Source organism: Pundamilia nyererei, unplaced genomic scaffold (assembly GCF_000239375.1).
Source record: "Pundamilia nyererei isolate P.nyererei 1_Seehausen unplaced genomic scaffold, PunNye1.0 scaffold00121, whole genome shotgun sequence".
Lineage (NCBI taxonomy): Eukaryota > Metazoa > Chordata > Actinopteri > Cichliformes > Cichlidae > Pundamilia > Pundamilia nyererei.
Window position 1 is genome coordinate 942,159 of NW_005187522.1, and position 24,350 is coordinate 966,508.

General features: G+C 39.6%; 1 protein-coding gene across 5 annotated transcripts; it reads left to right on the forward strand.

Annotated features, from left to right (window-relative positions):
* The first annotated feature begins 922 nt into the window (after positions 1 to 922).
* fyco1b (FYVE and coiled-coil domain autophagy adaptor 1b) lies at positions 923 to 24,350 on the forward strand. 5 transcript variants are annotated; one of them, XM_005742528.1, is made up of 18 exons: positions 923 to 987; positions 1,514 to 1,594; positions 2,576 to 2,682; positions 3,696 to 3,821; positions 5,158 to 5,264; positions 8,193 to 8,336; positions 9,684 to 9,780; positions 9,887 to 12,328; positions 13,643 to 13,735; positions 14,992 to 15,110; positions 15,494 to 15,661; positions 15,969 to 16,109; positions 17,435 to 17,643; positions 17,791 to 17,932; positions 20,151 to 20,255; positions 21,984 to 22,194; positions 23,731 to 23,840; positions 23,932 to 24,350. In XM_005742528.1, the coding sequence occupies exons 2-18, from the start codon at positions 1,537 to 1,539 to the stop codon at positions 24,005 to 24,007; spliced, it is 4,455 nt and encodes a 1,484-aa protein (XP_005742585.1). In that variant the 5' UTR covers positions 923 to 987; positions 1,514 to 1,536; the 3' UTR covers positions 24,008 to 24,350. The 5 variants fall into 5 exon arrangements, with proteins under 5 accessions (XP_005742585.1, XP_005742587.1, XP_005742586.1 ...); XM_005742530.1 differs by having other exon boundaries at positions 20,157 to 20,255; XM_005742529.1 differs by having other exon boundaries at positions 17,794 to 17,932.

A 24,350-nucleotide genomic window follows, 5' to 3' on the forward strand; every position in this document is an offset into this window, starting at 1 on the left:
AATTGCCCAAGTAAGAATAGTGAGAATGAGAATGTGAATGTTTGTCTGTCTGTCTGTTAGCCCTGCGTGAGACTGGCGACCTGTCCAGGGTGTAGCCTCCCTGTCCTCCTACTGTAGCTGGGACGGGCTCCAGCCTCCTCGCGACCATGATAATCAGATAATCGGAAGATAATGGATGGATGGATGGAAAGAAGTATGTGTCTAATTTATTAATATGTAACCCTTAGTAAACACAAATTACATTTGATGTCACTTCATGGCTGTTATTTAACCTACTTACCCAGATGCTGAGTGTTAAGAAAAGTCTGAGCAATAACTAGAACAGAAAAGTCAATAATGTGAATAAATGCACACTGATTTTGTGCGTGCTTGTTTGAGGGCATATGTCTGTGGTCACTTTGGTATTTTTATCCTTATGAGACTGCTAAACTAACAACAAGAGCTTTTTTTCTAAATAAATTCAGATTCAGACCTCTTTGTGTACCCCAGATATTTAATGTCAGTCAGTTGTTTTGTAATTCTTTTATTTAGCTTGTTTTTATTTATTTATTTTATTTATTTATTTATTTTTACGTGAAATGGTCCCTTTATTTAAGCAGCCAACAAGTTCTTAAGTTTTTGAATTCTAACAACTGGTTTTAAATACCCTGCACAAATTTTTTACTTTCTATTATGAATTTGAACTCTTAAACGGTTTTACGTTGTATTTATTTTATATATTGTATCGTGTATATCCAGTATTAGACTGTATTCAGCTTTCTATTTTACCTTGCATTTATTTTATCTATCATTTGTATTCCGTGTCATATAAACATATCATGTTTTCAGCTTTCTGTTTATGGTGTGTCTCAACCAAACGTGAACAGACCTCGGCCATACACCGTGGTTAGTCAGCCGTCAATCATTTCCAGAGCCCGCCCCTCAACGGCAGCAAGTTTCTGCTATACCACTGATAAACTGGACAGTCCGGACAATTTTATACATCAAGTACGTGTTTTGTATTGTGATTTATTCAACAACGAAGTCTTTATCCTTATTTACAACCAAAGAAGGATGATTAGCGACAGAAATGTAGATGAAATAAACCAGGAAACGAGTCGCTGAGAGCAGGTGCATGTCCATCCTGTAGCGCTCGCTAAGGTTTTGACAAATCGATGTTTATGTCGCGGTTTGTTGCATTTTAAAGTGATAGGAGTCAACTTTATTGGCTCGTCATGGCCACGGTGGATAAATCTAGACAAATCTTGTCCCAGTGCGCTCTGACAAAGACGATGGAGCGACAAATTATGACCTGTCGTTGTTCCTTTTCTACATGCAGTTAAATTTTGTTAACTTTACTGTTACCTCGTTTTACAGCCACCAGAGCCTTCATGAACCTCCTACTTTACAGCAGGAGGAACTAATTTAGGACTGCACTGTTTACCTCCGAGTGTTTTCGGTGTGTGTGTGTTCTGGAGAACTCGTGATGACGTGCTAGATAACTTGAATTTCCCTTTTTTATCCCTCTGTGAAGAATTGCCTGAGTACATCCCTACAATGGCCTCCACCTCAGTTGGGGATAAACAGTTGCAGAGGATAATCAGAGATCTGCATGGTAATCAAGCTCTCCACACATACAGCAAACCCCATATGTGCATTACAGTAGATACAATATCATGCAATATGCATCAGGTGTCTTGTCCAAAGGATTCTGCAATATTTACATCAGCCAAAGATTTTTTTTATATGTAAATGTTTGTTTGTTTGTTTGTTTTACCAGATGAACTATACACTAACCAGTTACAGCATTTACCAGCATCACCAGACAAATACTGTGTCAAGTCTCCACCTGCCACCAAAAAAGCTATGCCCTGTCTGAGCTGTTTTGGCAGCTCGTTTGGGAATGTCCTGGGGTGCAAGAATAGGGAATCAGTTAAGGGTCCAATTTTGTGCAGTTGGTCTAAATTCGGTGTCACCGAGCTTTTCATGTACTTTATTCATAGCTGAAGAGTTTGAGTTTTTGCACACCTGATATGTACAGAACCTTTTTTCATACTGTATATCAACACTGTGTGTTCAGATTAAAAAAAAGAAACAAAGCAGTCACATTAAAAATAACTCTGCAAGATTCCTTTTTTTCCTCACAGAAAACATAAAAAATAATCAATTACAGTAAAGTCCTTTAAAAGCTTTTCAGTATCCAAACCCTACTTGGGCCTCCATACTGTAAATAGGTCATGTTTCTGTACATCCCATTAAGTTTAGAGGCTAAATCAACATACTAGGATCAGTTTTTTTTGGCGTGTCTCATAATTTTGCTGTGGGAGGTCACTACCTTGGGGAATAGTCTTCTTTTGCAATTATGTTTAAGGTGTGTCTTGGTAGTGTCCACATGACCCAAGATTTCCCGGCCAAACACGGTATTATAGTGACACGACCAAAGGTATTCACTCCACCTGTCTATGGCTTGAGTGACGTGGCTGCTTGGTTTAAATGTCACAAAAATATTCTGGGACAAAAAAAAAATCTATCTACACAAAATCACATATTTGTGTTTGGGTTAATAATGCTCTTGTTCTTCTTTTTTAAACTGTAGATGCAGTGATAGAGTTAAGTAAGGAACACAGGGAGTGTTGTGAACCCATAACGGACGACTTCGCCAACCTGCACAAGTTCTTCTACAAACTAGAATACCTGCTGCAGGTATGTCGCCATATCAAAGAGAGTAGCATTGGGTAAATTAAACCATAAGTACCTACCACTCCCCCCACACACTCTTCCTTTATCGTATGTGCTCACATAGCCCTTAATGGATCTGAGCCAGAGAACGCATCAGTTAATCATAGCATCTCAGCACTTCCATCTAATGCTTGCTTTTCCCTTTATTTCATTCATTCATTCTTTTGTGGTTTCACAATTTTATGCGTTTTTCTGCATAACTGGGGAAGTGGTCACACATTGTCTTGAACATATTTGTTAATTGCTTAGCAAAACTATTTCTGTTGGAGCCTTTACTAGAAAGACAGTTCCTGAGGCATGTCTAGCCATCAAACTACGTGCATGCTTTACCCGATCCAGTTGACCTAAACCTTGGGCCCCGCTCTTTTTCACCCAGATCAAGGCACAGTGAGGTTAATCACACCAGAGTATGGCACGCAGCAATCACTCTCAGTAAATACTCTCCAGGATTGTATAGATTGCCTAGTGTGAATACACCATTAGCTTCTGGTGGAAGTGGCTAATTTTAAGGGGATCCCGGTGTAGCCAGTGGATTTCTGAGCAAAGAGATCCATTTCTGCTTGCAAAAACAAAACAAAACACAGAACTATTTACCTGCATGTAACAGAAGCCTGGTCAAACATGACTTGTCAGTACTATTGGGAGTGCTGTAGACTAGTGTTCTTAAGTTGTGAACTCTTAAAATGAAACATTTCACAAGACTCATCTCACAAGCCTTCCTGTATTTAAAGGTTATGAGTCCTGATACCAGTGAGTAATTTCTTTAATGTGCTTGAGCTGTTCTTGTAAAGTCCAAGTTGAAGAAAATACACATTTGTGTAGCTCAACTATGTCTTTTTCTTTCCCTTAATCTTCTTGAATTACATTAACAACTACTAAACACTAGCAACTCAGTCACCACGGTGATGTAGTACAGTCCACATTACTGAGCATGTTGTTTATGAATGCAATAATTTTGTGTCCTTTGTGTCTCTTAGTTTGACCAAAAAGAGAAGACAACCTTTCTTGGCCAGAGAAAAGACTACTGGGATTACTTCTGCGACTGCCTGATTAAGATCAAGGGAGCTAACGATGGCATCCGTTTCGTTAAGTCCATCCCTGAGGTAATCCTCCTCTGCAGCACACGCGTACACTTAGTCACCCTTCGCGCCTCAGCCCTTCCATGGCGTGAAACACATGCGCACATGTATACAGACAGTGACCGTATAACCATGTAACTAATATTCCGACCAATCAGGTGCACTAAGGCTCAACGCTGCTAATTCACATACTATCTTACACTTGTGCCACCTGTACTGTTTCCTCCTCACTTTTTGTCCTGGAAATTCACACTGGTGAGCCTCATACTTCAATAACTATTCATGATTTGGTCCTAGTTTGTATTGTAATGAATTGGTTTCCTGTTGAACTGTTAGTAATATTTGGTGGTTAAGTGATCAAAGTGTTCTTTGTGTATTGGTTATTAGCATTTACAAGTTATGTTGTTCTATTTGTAAAGGCAACAGCTATGACTACGTTCATTATCTGCATATTTCATGGTTATTTTCCTGCATTCCAATAGACGTTGGGTACCCACTTTTATAGATGATAATTTTAGGGTACTGAATTATGTTCCAGATCATTTTTGACTTATCATCTATTTTTTTTAAACTATTTTTGTAATTGTTTATCACAAGCCTGTTAATATTTTTTTGCTGTTAAGTAATCCTTGATTTGATAACATAAGGAAGACAGATCTGTGGTTTAAAGTTTTTTTGAGGAGGGAGGGGTGGTGTTTAAATGGGTCAGCGTGTTTATTTTCAGAAGTCACACAGTCTAGTCAATAACATCTGACTGATAATTAACAATTAAAAACCTTTGGCACTCTGAAAACCTAAAACATTATTATTTTTTTCTCTTCTTTTACTGTTTTTATTTGCTGTCCATTGGTCACAGACATAAAGACGTCTCCAGCTGGTGTCTGTCTGGTGTATCTGTGTCTCTTATCTTACTTAAATCCCTCCATCTGCCAATGCATTGGAGAGTCTAGGCTTAGAAATAACATTGTACATCTATTCTCTATATGGTGATCATCTTTAAATTTAGATATCTTTAAGCTGAACTGCGATTTATGCAGTAGAATTAAACATTTCCATGTTAAATTGAAATGGCCAAGACTGTTGCTGAAGACAACTAAAACTTTGATCCTTAAAGTCTGCGATGAACAGATTTTACATTTACTAACCTCAAAAATGGCAAAAGAGCTGTAGTCTTATTTTTAAAAGTCTTAACAGTTTCCTTTTAATGCTTTATACAATAATATTTTAGGAAATAGAAACTGACGTCTGACCTATTTAACAAGTTAGATAAGAAAAACAGTGGAGGTTAGTCCACCTTGGATTGAGTTTGCCAGTGTTGTGCATGTTTATGACAAAAGAGTCTATTTTTGTGTGTCCTCAGTTGAAGACATCACTGGGGAAAGGAAGGGCTTTCATCCGCTACTCGCTCGTTCACCAGCGTCTTGCTGACACACTGCAGCAATGTTTTATGAATCTGAAGGTCACAAGGTGAGAGGACACATCAGCTCAGATTAATCTAATGTTCACTTAACGCATCGAAATATCGTAACATTTAAGACTAAAAATAATTAGATGATTATTTTTAGTCTTAGTGTTATGGGCAAAAGAATTCTGTAAATGATAGAAACTGGAAACACTATCTGTAACACTATTTTACATTTTAAAGTGGATACTATATGTGCTTTAGTTACATCGAGCAGTTGCTTCTGTGATCACTTCCTAGTGATGTCATTTTCTGTACTTGGACAAGATAGTGCTAAACATGCCCCAAAATCTGTAACTTTAAACACTTATTTTTAAAATCTAGTTTTAAGTCTGTATCAGTTTATGCAAGCAGGACCCGATGGTATGTTTCATGTCTGCTTTAAGAAGAAAAAAACATGATATCAGATTGAATGCCTGACTTAAACATTGAGCTCTATGGATACTGTATGTTACAACAATTCAGTTTAGTGAGAATATTAAACCCGTTTCGATGCACACTTAGGCTTAAATTCATAAATACCATTGTTTTCATGGTAGCTGATGATATTGAAATCTAAAAGGTCAGCTTTAATGTATTCTATGCTGCAAGTTGTGAAATGACAAAATTCTGGATACTGGGCAGTGATAAAGCTGACATTGCGCAAATGACTGCAGTAAAGGTTTAATCTCCACTTATCTGAAAAGAAGAAATTATTTACAAAAAACTGACAAAACAAAATTAGGAAAACGTAATTTAATAATGGAAGCTTAAAGTATTTCCCTGGACTAACCGATTAATCAAAGCTAATTAGAATGTGTAATTCTGTTGACTGCATGCATTTCCTTCATGGCTACATGCAACATGAACAGTGGTTTATCTCTAAATGTCCTAATTCATCAAAGAGTACTTGTTATTGAAGATAAATTGATACATTTTACAGTTCCTGACTATGACAGTTTGAAAACTGTTACCAAGATGTGTGTTTTACTCCAGGCATACTGTACTGCTTTGTTTTGGATGTTCTTAGGAAGTGTGATTCTCCCTTCCTTTTTTATGTCCTATTTCTCCTTTTCGACTGAAATCACAGCAACCAAAAAAAAACTTGACCATAGACCTTTGTAGCACTGCTCAGTTCCTGTCTTTTCTCAAATCAAAATGTCAGTTTTATTTTTGCGTTAAGGAAAAAAAGAAGTAGTTTATTCTCCACGCACAGTAAAACTAAACACAGCAGTTTACACCAATGACATGCTAAGTTTGCCAGTTTCTCTCCACATAAACAATATTCAAAATGTAAAGAAAATAAAAATGCAAATAACAAAATGCAGGTTTAAGTAATAAGTAATTAACAAATAAAGAAATGAGTTTAAAAAAAAAAAGCTCATCTTAAAAACCAGAGATGCAGTATCTGTGCCTTTTGCAAATAAAGGAAGCGCTGTACAAATTAGATGCAGTCTAATGGGCCGTGTTTGGCAGTATGAAAGAGAAAATATTTAACTTATATTTAAACACAGTGGGTTTTGTAAGTATTTTACATTCAGTAGAGATTCAGTGTAGTTAGCAAACACACTGGAATGAGGAACCTCAGGAATGGACTTGAAACAGGTTTGGTGTTTTGGTGGTGGGTGGCAGCTTCTATGTTTGAGCAAATAATTCTTCACCTCTGGGGTGCAAAAGCATTTTTCCCAATATGAACTATGAAAAAAACAAAATACCATTTTATACGACCTTTGGTGCTGGACTGAGTGCGCTTAGAAATAGTGCCTAGAAATAGTTTTTCTTTTCTTTTTTTTAAATTTCAAGACTCTGAATACTTCAGTAAAAACTTTCCCTGTTTTCAGTCTATAGGCTCAGCTTATGTAAGACAAACCAACTGGATGCTGACTGTGCCATCAGATTTACACTGCAAACATGCTGACAGTTGTTTTATTTAAAGCGTTCTCAGAAAGGGTAGCCTCATTACTTTATGTCTTCATTTTATGTCTGAATTATTTTTTAAATCTTTGAAACCTTTATTTCTCTGTTCTCTAGATAGCGCAAAATGTCTTCTGTTTTTCAGTATATGAGGGAGTGTTTATTAGTGTTGATAGAGCAAGGAAAAGGAATAGCAAGGATATTGATATTTGGTTGCTATAAATAAATACATTTTATTTTATTTTATTTTTTTGGTTTCCCTTTCCACGGTGCCAAATTTGGGAGGAAACTATATTTGGGGGTTGAGCAGCAACTACTGAGACTTGTTTTAAGCTTGAGCATGCTGTTTGTGACAGATTGACCGACACAACCACACTGGTGAACTTGTAACAACTTCTGGTCAAAGAACCATCCCACAGCAGTGTGTGACCAAGTTCTTGACCAGCATAATGGGGAGGTGCCAGGCTATTGTTGTATGGTTCCTCCACATGCCTCCACTGAGGCTGCTGTTTATTTAACTAATACATTGTTGAATTTGAATGTATAAGCGTTGAATGGATTTTAATGCAACTTTGTGTAGAGTAGAGTCATGTTAACAAGAAATTTAAAATTTGCGTTACTTTCACCAAGGTGTTCATTGGTAACTTAATGGGTTACTGGTTGAAAATTAACAAGAAGTCTTATAACTTGCAAACAATTATTATTAAAAGTGTGATGTGTATTGTCATTATGTAAAAGGTACAGTATAAAGATAAAATATCTTGTCATGTTTAACAAGGTTAACAACAACGAGGTGACAATAATGCTTTATAGTGCTATTTAAAGCTATGTTTTTTACAGCCATTGTTTCTATTGACAAGTTGTGAGCATAAAGGGAAAGCTTTAATTGGAATATTAGCTTTGTATGCCAATGTCTGTGATGTATATCATACCTTTAAATGTATTTTTTCTGAATGTTTCTGTTTTTACTAGTTGAAATTCTCTGACTTTCATTTTGTGAGTTGTTTTTTCAACTTTTTTTTTGTATTCTTCCGATAAAGTGACTGGTATTATGCCCGGAGTCCTTTCCTCAAGTCTCACCTCACTGGAGACATAATCAACAATCTTTATGAACTCAACCAGATCCAATTTGATGTGGCAGCCAGAGGTTATGACCTTGATGCAGATTGGCCAAAATTTGCAAGGTATGTATGTATGAACAATAGAAGACTAAAAAACTTTATAACACATAATTCTTCAACCTGGAAAACATGTAAGGTGTAAGAGACTAAATATCTAGACTGAACACATTATTTTTTTGCAAATGTTGAATTGTGGTGAAAGCGTACTGGGTTTTTCACAACTTGAACGCCTAATTATCTTATCTCCCTGCACATTCACAGTTCTGTCTTTTTGCTGTATTGCTCGTGTGTGCATGGGGGTGTGTGGGTGTGTGTATTTGTCTGTCTGTCTGTGTGTGTGGTTGCTGACAGTGTGTGAACTTGGATCATTGCTTCTTCTATCAGCAGCTTTGTCAAAACTTTCAACTTCGTTGTGATAAATTCAAGCAATACTTTCATAACCTTGCTCCTCCGTATTTGTGTGATCTTACATACATATAGAGTGCACTTTCACCAGATCTCCGGACTATAAATGCCCTCTACATTTAAATCACGACTCAATCTGTTCAGAACTGCAAACCCTTCATTATAACTTGGTCTTAGTCTATTGTTACCTCAATTAGTTTTATAGTTGTGATTTTATTTGTTTACTTTATGTTTTTATTTTGCTGAAATAATGTAAGGTGACCTTGAGGGTTTTTAAAGGTGCCTATAAATAAAATGTATTGTTATTACTATTTTTACACACTATTAGAAAAGAAGACAGTAGAGTCCTGCACTCTTTTTAAGAAATTCTTAAAAAGAATTTGCTGCGGTTGTCAATTCTATTTCCAATGAGTAGCATGAAATCATCACTTTCTAATTCCAGAGAAGAAATGTGTAACGTCTGAGTGACTTCCTTGCTTGTATTTGTGTAAATTGACTCATATTTTCCCCACTAACAAGAAAAGCATAAAAGCTGGACTACATTTCAAATCTGTTCGTCCATTTAACATACTGCTAAAATTAAATTAACTTTTCTCAGTTCATCGAATGAACTAATCTCATCTAAAAGTGGACTTTATGGCAGTCTATGGGATTTTTTTAGTTTTTTATGTTAATCTTTTCTAGAGAATAAAATGCCACTGAGTGTGGGCTCCCACAGTAAAATTAGGCAAGATAGTTCCTTTTAAAATGAAGAACTAAGAGTTTTTTTAAAATGAACTCAGTTATACTCTGTAAATATTGCATATTTTCTTGGGTTCTTTAAAATCTTGGCATGTTCTTGGTATGTGTATTGTATATAGGTGTGGTTTTTACTTCCTGTTAACCATTTCTAAATAATACAGTTCTTTCTGGTATATATTACAGAAAATTAGCAGAACTTTAAAATAAAGCATTTTCACTGTTTGTCATTATGTGACCCTAATATTTGGTGTCTCATTAACAAAGGCGAACATTAGGATCTGGCTCCTCAGCTTACCTTTGGAAACCCCCGAGTCGCTGCTCTAGTGTGAACAGTCTGGTTAGCAGTTATTCACACTCACAGGTACACAAAAACTGTTATATCAGTATTTCCCACAATTTTCTGGTTAAATGTGACTAATGTTTGATGCACCTGACCTTTGCTCTCTCTTTTTCCATGCACTGAACAGGGTCAGGAGTTCCTTCCAGTCCCAGACTTGAGCCACAGTGGTCTTGATGAACTGGGAGAACTGGGGGAACCTTCTTCCTGCAGCATTGCAGAGAATCTGCGCATTGAGCTTGACCAGTCCGAGCTCAGACAGCAGGAGCTTTTGGTGCGGGTTCAGGAGTTAGGCAAGGAGGCTGCGGAGCTGAAAGATATTGTAAAACACCTTCAAGAACAGTTGTCAGCTCAGAAGTCTGCCAATTCGACATCTACAGCAGTCCAAAGTAACCCAGAAACATACAGTGAAGAAAGAGTTAATCACTATCAAACCTGCAGGGAACCGATAAGAAGTGAACTTCAAGATAGACTCACAACTGCTGAGAACAAAAATATGGAGCTTCTTTCTAAGTTAGATGAGGCTCTTAAAGAAAGGGGCCAACAAACTGCTAGTTACTGTGAATCAGCCTGGAAAATCCAGGAACTCCTGGATAAACTCAAGTCTGCAGAGGAGGGGAGGCTGGAGGCTAACAGAGAGGCTGAGGACAGGGCGAGGCACTGTGAATGTCTGTCGCAGCAACTAAAACTCAGGGAAGAAGAATTGAAGAATGCTAAGGAGAGGCTAGCTGAAGTAAAAGCTGGAGCTGATGACGAACGGGAGGCAGCGCTCACGCGGTTAGAGGAGCTCCAGAGTGCGGTTGGTCGAATTCAGGGGGCATTGACTTTGAAAGAGAAAGAGACAGGGAATTTGAGAGCACAGCTTCAGGACCTGCAGGCCTCACTGGAATGCAGGGAAAGGCAGGCGGAGGAACTGAGAAAAATGCTCCAGGAAGAGAGGGAGGAGGTAGAGAAGCAGTGTAGTCTCAGTAGCAGCCAGAATGAGGAACTTGAGAGTCTGAGCTTGGATTTAAGAAAAACGCTTAAAAGCAGAGAGAAAGAGCTAGCTGCGAGTTCAGAAAGAATCAAACATTTGGAGGAGCAATTAGATAAGCTAAACGTGGGGAAAGAAACAGTGGCCCCTCGAATTATTGATGATGAAATAACATCTTGCAGTCAATCAGAGAATACTGCAGATGACAAAACACAGTTCAGCAGTCTAATGGAAATAAATGCTAAGCTTCTCCAAACGGTTAGGAAAAGTGAGGTAAGCATTTCCGAGCTAACTGAGAGCAGGGCTGCCCTGTTAGACCAGCTGGCTTCTTTGAAGGCGTCTGAGAAGCACTTCAGAAGCAGAGTAGAAGCTGCAAAGATGAGTGTGGAAGACAGAGAGAAAAAGCTTTTAGATGAAAACCTGAAATTGGAGGAGATGGTTCACAAGGCGTTTATGCAAAGGGAGCAATCTGATGCTCAGTTAAAGAAGCTGGAGCATGAGAATACTGAGCTTCTCGGCAGTCAGTCCACACTGAAGAAACAGTTAGCCACAACTCAACAGGAACTGGATTCATTCACTACCAAAGCTGAAAAGTTAGAGAAGAACATTATAGCGTCGCAGAAAAGCCAAGCAGAGTTACTTGAAAAGCTCCAGGAAACCGAAGCTAAGCTAAGAGACCAGACTGTAAAATGTGAGCTTCTCCAAGGTCGAACTGATGAGCTAGAAAGCAGGAGTGGGGAGCTGCATGATGAAAAAGGAGCCGCAGAAAGCAACGAAAAAATGCAAAAGCTTCACAGTGAGCACCAGACTTCCTCAGTGGAATCCAAAGAGGCCCCATTCAGGCTGGTTATAGCTGAGGCACAACTGGAAGTCAACGTGAGAGAGGTAACCAGGCTCCAGGAAGAGGTGGTGGAGCTTAGGGCACAACTCCTGGCAGGAAATGAGGAGAGGATGAAAGCTCAGGCCCTGCAGGAGGTGACAGAAGCCTCCAGAGAAGACCTTCGTGTTTTAGTAGAACAACTGAAGGCCCAAGTGGAGGAACTAAACCGCCGGCATGTGAATGAAATTCTTAGATCTCGCGAGCGTGAGGAGGCTCTTATTCGTGAGCGAGATGGCGAGGCACAGGCTCGAGCCGGTCTTGCTGCAGAGGTGACGGCCTCTAGAGAGGAGCTTGATAAGCTTAAGATGCGTTACAATGCTTTGTGTCTGGAGAACAGTGAATCAAGGGAGGCCCTTCACAGAGCCAACACAGAGACCGCAGAACTAGGCGTGCACGTGTGCATGCTGACCGCTGAGAACGAGGAGGCTCGGCTGCGCTGGGAGGGTCAGTCAACAAAGCTGCAGGAGCTGGAGGAGGAGGCGGCTCAGGAAGCAGGAAGGCTGAATGCCTGCATGGAGCAGCTGCGCAAGGAGAACCAGGAGCTCCACAGTCAGCTCTCAAACACTGAGAATTTGATGGCATCCAAGGAGAAACTGGAGAAACAGTTGAGGGAGGCCCAACAGGAAGTCGAAGCTGTGCGGGAGATGAACCAGGAAGAGAATCAACAACTGCAGTTGCAGCTCAGCAGTGAAGCTGTGAGCCATGAAAGCCAGCTCCAGGTCAGGCAGAGTAAAGTATACATGTACAAAGTTACTGTTGTCTTCCCATTTATGACATACTTCCTTGTAAACAAAACTGTTTCTTATAAACTGAAAAACAGTTTTACGCAGCTTAATTTTTTGAAAGAAATCTGTTAGCGAAATTACAGGTTTCTTTTTAATGTTAACTTTTGAGCTCATTCTTTTAATGCAAATTTAGGATTGTGCATCAGTCTTGTCCTTGTAAGCTGTGATTATGGTTGGTTGGCATTGTTCATGTGTTCTTCTTAATGAATATGTCGCAACCCATCAGTGCTGGTATAGAGTTACTTAAGTTAAAGAAGGAAATAAAGCAGGTATTTATTTATTTTTTCCTTTTTCTGACCATCTCTTTGCTCCTGCTTTGATATATAACTGAAATATTAGTACAGACTGACCCTCTTGTGCACTTTTATCTCGAGTCTGGTCGGTTACAAAAATTCAGATCTTACACAATGAGCTGAAATGACGCTAAAGTTGAGCACTCAACAAAAATGACATTGAAACCCCTGCTACGTGCTGCATTTGCATATGAGTATTGCCACATAATGTCATTCAGCATCATGTGTTTGGAAATATAAAGCAGATTATTCAAGTTTCAGTCATGAGTACATACATAAATGAAGCCTGATCTAAGTATAGCATACAAGATCTTAAATGGAGTCAGGACATTTGAGAAAAAAGGTGTTACTTTTGGAGCAGTGGTCCCAATTTGCATTTGTACTGCACTTTCATTTACATGTGAAAGCCTCCCCGGCACTAAAGGAGATTTTCACGCTTTGCGTTTTTGTAAAACTGCCAGAAATTCCACAAATTCTATGTCAGTTCGTGGAAGTTTTTATCTGCTGCCTACACTTTTCTTTGCAATAATATTATCCTCAAATTGTACAGCAATTTACAGAGCTGTTTGATGATTCCACTTTTTAATATAGTGAGGTGAGCGACAGAACCTGCACCTGGTTATCGGGGAAAATCACTGGTTATTATAGAGAAATACAAACGCATTCCCATATTCTCAAATAATTTCATCTGCAGTCCTGAGAATAAGTAACCATACCACTGAACTCTTGCTAAGATGCAGACACGTGCTTTTAGAAAAAGTTGCACAGTCTCACTGCACTGTACACGAGCAATATAAACAAGTCATCTTTTTTGTTACTACTAAAATATTTAGGCCATGATTTTGAAAATAACTAGAATGTATAGAAAGATTTATACCAACTCGGCTAGAGTGCAACTAGATATGTTTTAACTCAACTTTAATGATGAATTTCTGATTATTTTTTGTCCATCTAGAGCACGATTCAAGAGTTAGAGGATGTTAAATTGCAGCTCCAGACTGAGCATGAGAAGGTAGTTGCCCTGGAGAACAACCTCAAGGGGCTAGAGGTAAGAGGATAAAAAATTCAGTACGGTGTTGTAAACAGAAAGTCCATCCATCCATTTTCTTCTGCTTATCTGGGGCCGGGTCACGGGGGCAGTAGCCCAAGCACAGAAGCCCAGACCTCCTTCTCCCCAGCCACCTCCTCCAGCATAGCCAAGGCGTTCCCAGGCCAGCCGAGAGATATAATCTCTCCAGCGTGTCCTGGGTCTGCCCCGGGGCCTCCTCCCGGTGGGACATGCCCGGAAAACCGCGCCCATGAGGCATCCTTGTCAAATGCCCGAACCACCTCAGCTGGCTCCTTTCGATGTGGAGGAGCAGCGGCTCTACTCTGAGCCCCTCTCGAATGGCCGAACTTCTTACCCTATCTCTAAGGGAGAGGCCAGCCACCCTTCGGAGGAAGCTCATTTCCGCCGCTTGTATTTGCGATCTCGTTCTTTCGGTCACTACCCACAGCTCGTGGCCATAGGTGAGGGTATGGACGTAGATCGACCGGTAAATTGAGAGCTTCACTTTTACACTCAGCTCCCTCTTCACCACAACAGACCGGTACAGCGTCCGCATCGCTCCAGCCACTGAACCAATCCGTCTGTCGATCTCCCGCTCCCTTCTCCCATCACTCGTGAACAAGACCCCGAGATGCTTAAACTCCTCCACTTGGGTTAAAGAAGAAAGTTAAAGAGCCAAACTACCAACAAACAGACTCCTCTTAAAAATAATTTCTGTTGGTTTTTGACCATTAAAACCAACAGGTTATGGTCCTGAGTGGGAAATTCATGCAAAGAAAACATCGTCTGAATACTGCTTTATGTGAAGCATTTTGTATTTTACATCTCTAATTATTTTAGAGAACTTCCCTGAGATAGTTCTTTTTTCCCCACATTTATTTTGAAGGCTCTTTGTTATTCATCGTCATAAAAGCCACGTGAAACTCGCTTTGGTTTAATTTTGCAAGAAGATTTTTAGTTGTGGTCAACATGCTGACAGTATTCACATAGTGAAGTGGTTTTACATGTGGAAATGGAACTTCTTTGCTGTCTAACACTGACCACACTAAAGTCATCGCTGGAGGATGATGCGTGACAAAACGCATGTGTAGCTTGCGCAGCTCGATCTGCATTTTCATGTGTGGGGTTGATAAATGGGAAAACAAATTGCAGTTCCATTCTGTATATTGTCAATTGAAGTAACGATAATGTTATATTCACAAACATAATTCACAAAGAGCAAGAAATAAGGCTGTGCTTTGCTGCGCTGATTGCAGGCTGAGAATCAGAGATACTGCCAACAGATTGAGGAGACAAACATCCAGATGGCCGAGTCTGAAAACCTCATCCAGCAGAAAGAAGACGAGATAATCCATCTGAAAGGGAATTTATCAAGGTGAGATACTGTATTCATAATCACACATTCTGGACCAAATTAAAGCTCCTGATGAAAGTTTTTAATCTTGTCTGTTGTAAGCGGTCTAGCCCAGAAACAACCAAATACACGTTGTCTGTGTTGGTGGCACGGAGTCGAATCTCTCTGGGTACTCCCTTTTTGTCACACAGTCTAAAGACACCCATGTTAGGTTAATTGGCAAGTCTAATTTGGCCGTAGGTGTGAATGAGAGCATGATTGCTTGTCTCTGTGTGTTAGCTCTGTGATGACTGTTAGCCTTTCTAGGGTGTACCCTGCTTTCCTAGTGACAGCTGGGATAAGGTCTGCATGGATGCTCGATCCTCCATGTTTTTTTGGTCAGCATGTATTTGTGCTATATGCAGATCTGAGGAGGCGTTAGCAGTTGCTCAGCGGGCCTGTCAGGAGATGGCTGAAAACCTACGGAGAGTCACACAGGACAAACAAAGCTTTGATGTGAAAATGGCTGCTGAACTGGATGATCTTTACCGTACCAAAATCAATTTGGAAGAAAGGCTTGTGGAGCTCATCAGGTATAAACGTCTTTTCTTTTTCCACAGATTAGCTTAATACAAAATCATTTCTGGGGGTTTTTGTTTTTATTCTTAAGTTCTTTTTTACCTTTTTCTTTTGGTTAGGCTATTCTGCAACCATCACATTTCAGTCTGTCTCATAAAATATAATGTTAGCATTTTAAATAAACTGCCTCCAGTCCGTATCAAATTGGCTGTCAAAAATCATTCTATTGGTATCAGTATAATCTAAATTTCTGGTACTGTGACATCCACACTGGAAGGGCGGATTTTGAAAAGTGTAAAAATATGCTTGTCCTTGTTGCAGGGAGAAAGATGCCCTTTGGCAGAAGTCAGACGCTCTGGAGTTTGAGCAGAAGCTGCGGGATGAGGAGTCGGAGAGGGACGTTAACTACTGTCTGGGCTGCCACACTCAGTTCAGCTGGTGGTTCCGCAAGTACAGCTGCAGGTGATGGTCCATCAAAACAGAAACTGCTTGGAAGCACCAACCAGTAAAAGCACAATCATTTCTTTCACAGTTTCTCAACACTCTGAGGTCATTCACTGCGTGTTTACACTGTGGTTGTGTGATAACTGTTTTCTCACACATTCCCCACTTGGTTTACATTGAGCATTGCAAAGCACTTCTACAAACTTAGTTCTGCAAAAGACTGTGCTTATTCAAAACATGCACACATGTGTAGGACATGATAATGCATGACCGTGACCCTCAGTGACCTGAGGGAAGTGAAGACAAAGTCAAAGTGACTATGATACAGAACTCTTTGTGCCTCATGAAACTTTGTGATCATTATTCAGATATACTCTGTTCTACCACTGAATGGTATCCCTCACAAATACATCACTCTCAATTCAGCAAATGTACATCTTGTCGGGTACCCGGTTGGACCCTCTTTTGCCTTCATAGTTGCCTCAAACCTTCATGGCACTAATTTGAGAACTTGCGGGACGTTTCCTGAGCTGATAGGAGTGACACTCGGTACAATCTTCTGGTGATGCAATCCGTCCTTTTCAACATTCGGTGTGTTATAAATTCAGAGATGGTCTTCTGCATAAACTGGTAGTAACAAGTGGTTGCTTTCCTATCAGCTTGAAGCAGCGTTACTATTCAGCTCTGACCTCTGGCAAGGCACTGTTACTCAGAACTGTTGCTCATTGTAGATTTCCTCTTTTTAAAGCCATTGTCTGTAAACCCTACAGATGGGTGTGTGGGAGTATTCCAGTAGATCAGCAGTTTCTTAAACACTCACACGAGCCTGTCTTGCACCAACAACACGATCAAGTTCAACGCCACTTAAAGCTTTCTTCCCTGTTCTGATGCTCTGTTGGAACTTCAGCAGGTCGTCTTAACCACATTTACATGCCTAAATGCTCTTCCTTTACTTTTACCTTACATCAGTAGTGCTCAAGCTTTACTCATAGGTCATTCAATTGAGCTTTTTTCCTGTTTATCCACTCCACCTCTGAAGTGGCTGTTATGAGTCACATGTTTTGTCCCATAGCACTGCTTTAGGGTTTTAGATCAGAAACTGCTGACTACCCAGAGATGAAGGCTGAAAACTAAGGAACTATCAAGTCTTACAGGTTACATTGTTACACGTCTTCTGTTTTTTAATGCCCTTTTTTTTTTACCTTTGATAGTTTCATTTCTTTTTGTGCAAATCTATACTTCACATAAAAGGAACTACAACGCACAGGTCAATTCTCTCCAGTGAACATTTCACAGCGAGTTGCACTAACACGCTCTGTCTCAATCTTTTTGCCTTATTCTAGGCTGTGTGGTCGTCCTTTCTGCTACTACTGTTGCAGCAACACGGTGAGCACCCAGCAGGGTGGCAACAGAGAGCGCTGCTGTAAGGACTGTTACAACCAGCACAGTGCAGTAGTTGAGCGCCACCCGCAGGAAGAAGTGACTCACAGCACACCGGGAACACCATTTAGGCGCTTTCTGCAGGCTGGCCTGGCTGTAAGCGGTGTTTCAGGTAGTCTCCTACACACTCACTGGATTAATGTGTCAAAGGATAAAATATTTACATATTTAATTTATATTGGGGACACGGTAGTGATATACACACTACAGTAAGAGCTAAGAATAAAGATCTATGGTGAATATGATGTTTATCTTCTAGGAGCAGGTGGAGATGAGAAACTGGACGATGGTGTTTTTGACATTATCACAGATGAAGAAGTGATTGGGGTGTACGACAGTGAATCCCTGTCTTTTGTCCCCGCTTGCTCGCCTGGACATGGACAGCAGGGGGCAGCACAACTGTAAGTATCTCACACACAGATGGGTAGATATAGTAAGCAACAGGATTATCAGACACTGCATGGCAGATTAATAACAGCCACTAAAACTGATTTTCTATTTGCACCTGTCCTTTGCAACATGCCTCCTCTGAAACAGTCTACTTAGTGTGCTCCAGATTAATCAGAAACAGCCAGAAATAAGCATGACTGCTAAAGTGATTATTGAAAAATTCACTTACCCCGGAATATAATTACAATTTTATATTTAACACATTTGCATATCCCAAAACAAATGACATATGCTCTAAGACATAGATTTGTACTTCTTTAGCAGTACGTTGGCGTCTTTGGTATGTGAAGTCAATAAGCTATTACTTGTACTTGAGGTCTCTATTCTTGAGGATTTTATTGTTAATTTATTTGGCTTTTATTGTTGTTTTTAAATGTATTTAAGTAATGTGCAAAAGTCTTGAGCCACTCCTCAGTTCTTCATATTTTTCTTCCAAGCAGTCCGATTTTCCCGTTATTGTTTTTTTTTTTTTCAGTTTTTCTTTGGTCATTGGCAGCTTTTTTACTTCTTCCCACTCCAGTTATTTTACTGGATCATTTTCAGAAGAATGTTCTTTTTTGCTTTGTTTAACAAACTCAAGCCAGTCAACACTGATCTATGAGTAATTCAAGAAAGTCACCTAACTCAAAGGATGAACCAGTGTTGTGACTACACATAACAGAAAACTTGTACCATCGGATTTTGATCCACCATGCAATGCCGTCTGGAATTTATAGCTTGGCAACAGCGTTCATCCCAAACACAATGCCAGTTAGACGATCACTGTCCTCCCCAGAGACTGGACATCAACATTATTATTGAAACAGTCTGGCATCATCTCGACAGAAATGGTAAATGGCCTGTATTTGTATAGCGCTTTACTAGTCCCTAAGGACCCCAAAGCGCTTTACACATCCAGTCACCCACCCAGTCACACACTGGTGATGGCAAGCTACAATGTAGCCACAGCTGCCCTGGGGTGCACTGACAGAGGCGAGGCTGCCGGACACTGGCGCCACCGGGCCCTCTGACCACCACCAGTAGACAAGGGGTGAAGCGTCTTGCCCAAGGACACAACGATCGAAACTGTCCAAGCCGGGGCTCAAACCGGCAACCTTCCAATTACAAGGCAAATTCCCAACTCTTGAGCCACGATTGCCCGAAAACGAAACAAAAGGTAGAAACATCCAAAGAAGAGCTTTGAATGCACTTCAAGAAGCCTGTAGAAGTACAGGAGTACTTCTACAGGCTTCTCTATGGTTCTATGATGACTGCTTAAAGAGATCACAAGAAAACTTGGCCAGGCTGTGCTGAAGAATAAAGGTGCTCATACCAAATATCAACTTTGTTTTTGTTTTTTTGGGTTTTTTTGTCCTGTTTGGATCTTTAGCCATCAGAATTGTTGTCTTAAGGCCAAGAAAGATGCCAAGCGGATTTATTTTACCAAGTGGATCATCATGGCTTTGCCATATTGGTCCATTTGATTGACCTTTATTATAATTATGTATTTATTTTATTTTATCTTCGGTTGTTACAAACGGGACAGACATGACTGGGGGATAGGACAGGGAGAAAGAATGAAAGAAAGAGAGGGAGAGAAAGAAAAACAGAGGGGAGAAGAGACGGTGAGAAAGGGGGGAAGAAAGAAAGAAAAACAAATATCGACTTTCAATTTGTGTGAGCGCATGATTCTATCAGTTGCTGCCATGGTTATTATAACTAACTGAAACTACATTTCAGTAAACTACCATAAAAATAAAAACTAGACGTCTGATTAAAATTAAAAACACTGGATTATATAAACTGAAACAATTTTGTAAAACTTGAAAAACTAGTGAGTTTTGTTTATTAAATAGATTTTGTTTTTAAATGATCAAAACTTGCGCGATGAGGCTTTGGTAGATATATTTCTTGATGCTTTAGATGTCTACAAGAATCAACTGCTTCCAAAATTCAGTGTTTTTATTGTAATAACTGTACTGATTTTCTTAAATATTGCCTCCCACATATGCCCTTCTTACAATTTTCATTTGTTTAGCAAAATATAACGAAAGAAGGGGAAGCTCAAGACTGCTGCTCAGTCTCATACATGTATTCAGTCTAGTGTTTTTGCTTTAAGCTTCAAAAAATGCTTGAATAATGAGCCGTAAAGTATGTGTTGATCTGAAATATAAATGCCGTTTTGATTAGAAACAGCAGTGCCAGTGCGGGAGACGTCACATCAGAGGATACTGACGACCTCAGCGCTGCGGTACAGGACGCAGAGATCTGCCTGCTGAAATCTGGAGAACTGACGTAAGTTTCTGTGAAAGTTACACCTGAAAGCCACAAGTGTAGTTGCATTTTGTGAGGTCAAATGTTTTGTTTGGGTTTCTAATTTTCAGAAGAAGTTTCTCTTGTCTTTTTGTGATAAAAGTGTTGAACTACATTCTAAAAGGGAACTGAAAAATGAAGCAAATCTGGTTTGGGGGTTATCAACTTCTCTAAATATTGTGCAGTACATGTTGCAGATCCACAGTTTCACTTCTGGTGTAACCTGGAGCTGGTTTGTTCAGGCTGTGTGGAAACTTTCTGCTGTTAGCACTGTTTTTCAGTTACAGTGTTAAAGAACACACCTTTGATAAGGTCGAAAACTGTAAACAGGACTTTGAATTTCAACATTTTAAAGGGAAACAGTCTATTTATAGATTCAGGGAATGCACTACTTCAAACGTGTAAACATGGTATAAAGCGAGTCATATGACCAGATGATTTATGCCACTCAGTGAGCGTCAGATGGAACCAGTCAAGATTAAAATGATTCAAAAAGAGTGAAGTGAAATTCCAGACTTTTGTAATCATTTTCTCATCACCACAAGGGGTGAGCAGCTCAAGGTTGCTTGCTAGCCGCACACTACTAGTATTATTCTTCTTGTTATCAATCGATCTGACAGCTGATCAATGAAGGTTTGGTCTGTAGGATTTCAGACGTTTCTCATTTCCAAGATAACTTTTTCAAATTCCTTTTTAATCAGAAAAGAAATGTTGCAATGTGAGCTTGTGTTTTTGCACGTCAATCTTTTCAGCTCTACAGAGATTTATGGAATTCTGCAGAAATCTTCAACATACCGTAGTTTTTGGGTCATAAGCCGCTACTTTTTTCCCACACTGTGAACACTGCGGCTTATACTGACATGTGGCTAATGCATCTTTTTTTTTTTCATGCGGCCAAAAACATTTTGCCTGGTAACAGAAGACCAATAAAATTGATAAGTAGTATATATACGGTATATATTTTTACCGGTTGTTAAGAGACGTTGTAAAAAAACCATAAGCAACGTAATTTGTGTGTTACTGATACGTACGTGTACTTAAAGGTAGCCGTGTTACAGGCGCTGTTCGAGGAAAAGAAGCATTTGCAGTATGAATTTTTGTATGTTACCATAACGTTTATGTTACCATGTTTATGTTACCTCACGGATTAAATTAAACGTTAAAAGTCCTCACATGTAATATTTCTGTGTAAATATCTCATATTACAGATGAAATGCATACGGCTTAAAATCCGGTGCGGCCTGTACAAGTACAAAATTTATTTTCTTTCTAAAATTAGAGCATGCGGCTTTTAATCAGGTGCGCTCTGTAGTCTGGGAATCACGGTACTTCTTATTACCACTGTGTTTTGAGAAATGTTAGCGTTTTAGCTGCTCTCAACCTGCTGCAAATTCAGTCATGTAGCATAAGATACCAGCCAACTATATTTGTAATTAATATTTTTTACAGTTTAACAGAAATATGACCCTGAAGTTACTTATTCTAGCTCATTAACAGTAAATGTGGTGTGTTTCTTAAGGTGTTTGATAGATATCGGAATACTTTTTTGTGCACAGTGACTGGATAAACTGAAAAAAACCCTGAAAAATATCAAGTAAATTGGAAATTAGGATTTTGTTTAAAAAATGGATAAATGATATGGGATTAAACTGGGTTGGGTACTGCAGTGCCACTGTTTCAGCGTGAAATGTTTCGTTCCACATGCTGCAGGTTCTCTGTGCACTTCACGGTGGATGACATCGCAGCGTTTGGCGACAGCCCCCGAGAACTCTTCATCAAATCCAGCTGTTACAGCACCATCCCCATCACCATGAGCAACCGTGGTCCTACCGTGTCCTGGACCTTCACATCTGAACCAAAGAGCATCTCCTTCAGTGTGGTCTACAGGGAGAGCACTGAGACTCCACTGGAACAAGCCAAGGTGAGAGCCCAGCATGTGTATAACCATGGGTGAAGGACACGTCCTCACAGAGATACATTTCCATCCAATTCCATTCCAATAAAGTGGATTCAACTGTAAACCGATCTCCAAAGGAATATAAACTCACCAGTGAACATTAACGTGAACATTTGATCTCATTTGATAGTTATAAAATGAAAAGGGTAAGCAATATGAAAGAATAGAATTGATCTACAGAAAACAGTCGCTCGCATATGCAGCTCATCACAACACTGGGTTTGTTGGTTATCTTTCAAACTGATTTTTTTTAGCACTGACTCAGTCTCAGTGTTCTTGGTGTTCAACAAACACAATTTAACAGCTGCTGAACGCAGTGGAGCATTCAGCAGCTAAATAGCCAGATGTTCCCCTCAGGAGAGGATAGTGACCAAAAGGCACTACTGCCGTGACTACCGCCACACAAACATGACTCCAAATGAATAGTAATGGATGTGTTAATAGCCAACTTTTAACACTGATGCGATATGAAAATCAATCTGCTAGTCTGATGTCTTAGAATATGGAGGACTTCCTGTGCTTGCAGCAGTTGTCGGGGCTAAGCTTTCAGGTCATTACTTACAAATGAAAATTAATTAAAAAAAATTAAAACGCTGTCAGACGATAGCTGACGGTTTCAGATGTTTTCTGGCAAATGCCGCCATTTTTTTGCTTTCTATACAGATCGTTCACCTATGTGCATCCAAAGCCCGCTCAAACCTGATTGGTCAGTGTTTCCCGTTTAAATTCTGGCACTGATGGGTTGACATATACACAGATGTGCATACGGGTATATGTACACATGCTTTTGTATATAGTTTTGTATTTTTACTTTTGTTTTTTTTTTATTTTGGATATGTTTTTTCTATTTGCCAGGCAGTCAATGACAGATAAACTGTACATGTATAGTTTACAGTTTATGGTTTACAGTTTAGAGATTGTTTATATAGTGTAACCTTAATAATACCGTGGATGTGTGTTTAGCCTAACCGTCTAACCACCAGTGATTGAAGTAAAAGTTTGTGTCAGTTTATTTAATCAAAGTCAACAAAACACCTCAGACTGCTGCAGGATTTTTACTAAATATTTATTAGCAATAAATCAAGTCAGAGAGGGACAAGCGGCCTTTCCCAGCCTGCTGATAGTGTGGGGCTGTATTCTGTGACCCCTGATGTAATATGCAGTGTGCATGCAGAAGCAACTAAATTATTCAGTTCATATTTCCTCAGTGATAAAGCAGAGCTAATATTTTATTCTACTGTGGTTCTTATGCAGCCGTAGCAGAGCCGCCCACTGTGTAAGCTGCCCGGCAACAAACACAAAAATGTGTCAGGACAGGGTTAAAAAAGGTCACGGAGCAGTGGAGAAAGTCCGACAGCTTTTCTGCACATTTATTGGGATTTAGATTCAGTAAGCTGATTCTGAATTGGTTTCACAGTTGGTAAAATGTTGCCTCCTGTTGCCATCTTGTGTACACAGAAGAAATCCTTAACCAGGATTTCTCTCCTTTGCTCTCTGCAGGTTTTGATCCCTCTGACCCGTTGTAACTCCCACAAGGAGACAATACAGGGGGAACTAAAAGTCAGAAATCCTGGAGAATACACACTTATCTTTGACAATTCCTTCTCCAGGTTAGTCACGCTGTGCTCTAAACAACAACTGTTCAGAATAAGACTGAACAAAGCAGAACATAAAGCCTTTTCTCTCTCTCCTATTTGTCAGGTTCATCTCTAAGAAAGTGCTGTATCATCTGAGTCTAGACAAGCCTGTGGTCTACGATGGAACCGACCTCCTCTGAGTGTGGCAGGAGCAGCATGAGGATGTGTAACACTGACTTTTTCAAACTGTCAAGGCTGTTTAAGTGCATAGGTATCACTTCAGAGTCTTCTGATGCTGAGCAGCCACAGCGGAAAGGTCACAGCATTAAAACACATAAGTAAATAACAATATTACACTACGGTATGTCAGCATGCACTTTTATGAAAGCTAGTTTAAATATACATAAGGAAGGATATCCAAAGTTCAGGCGCTTTCGTATTTGAATGTGACCGCTTAATGTGTGTGTCAGTTAAAATCTTCTTTTCATAGTATGAGAAATTTTATGTTTTGATATCCAAAAGTATCAAAATCAAACAAAAAGG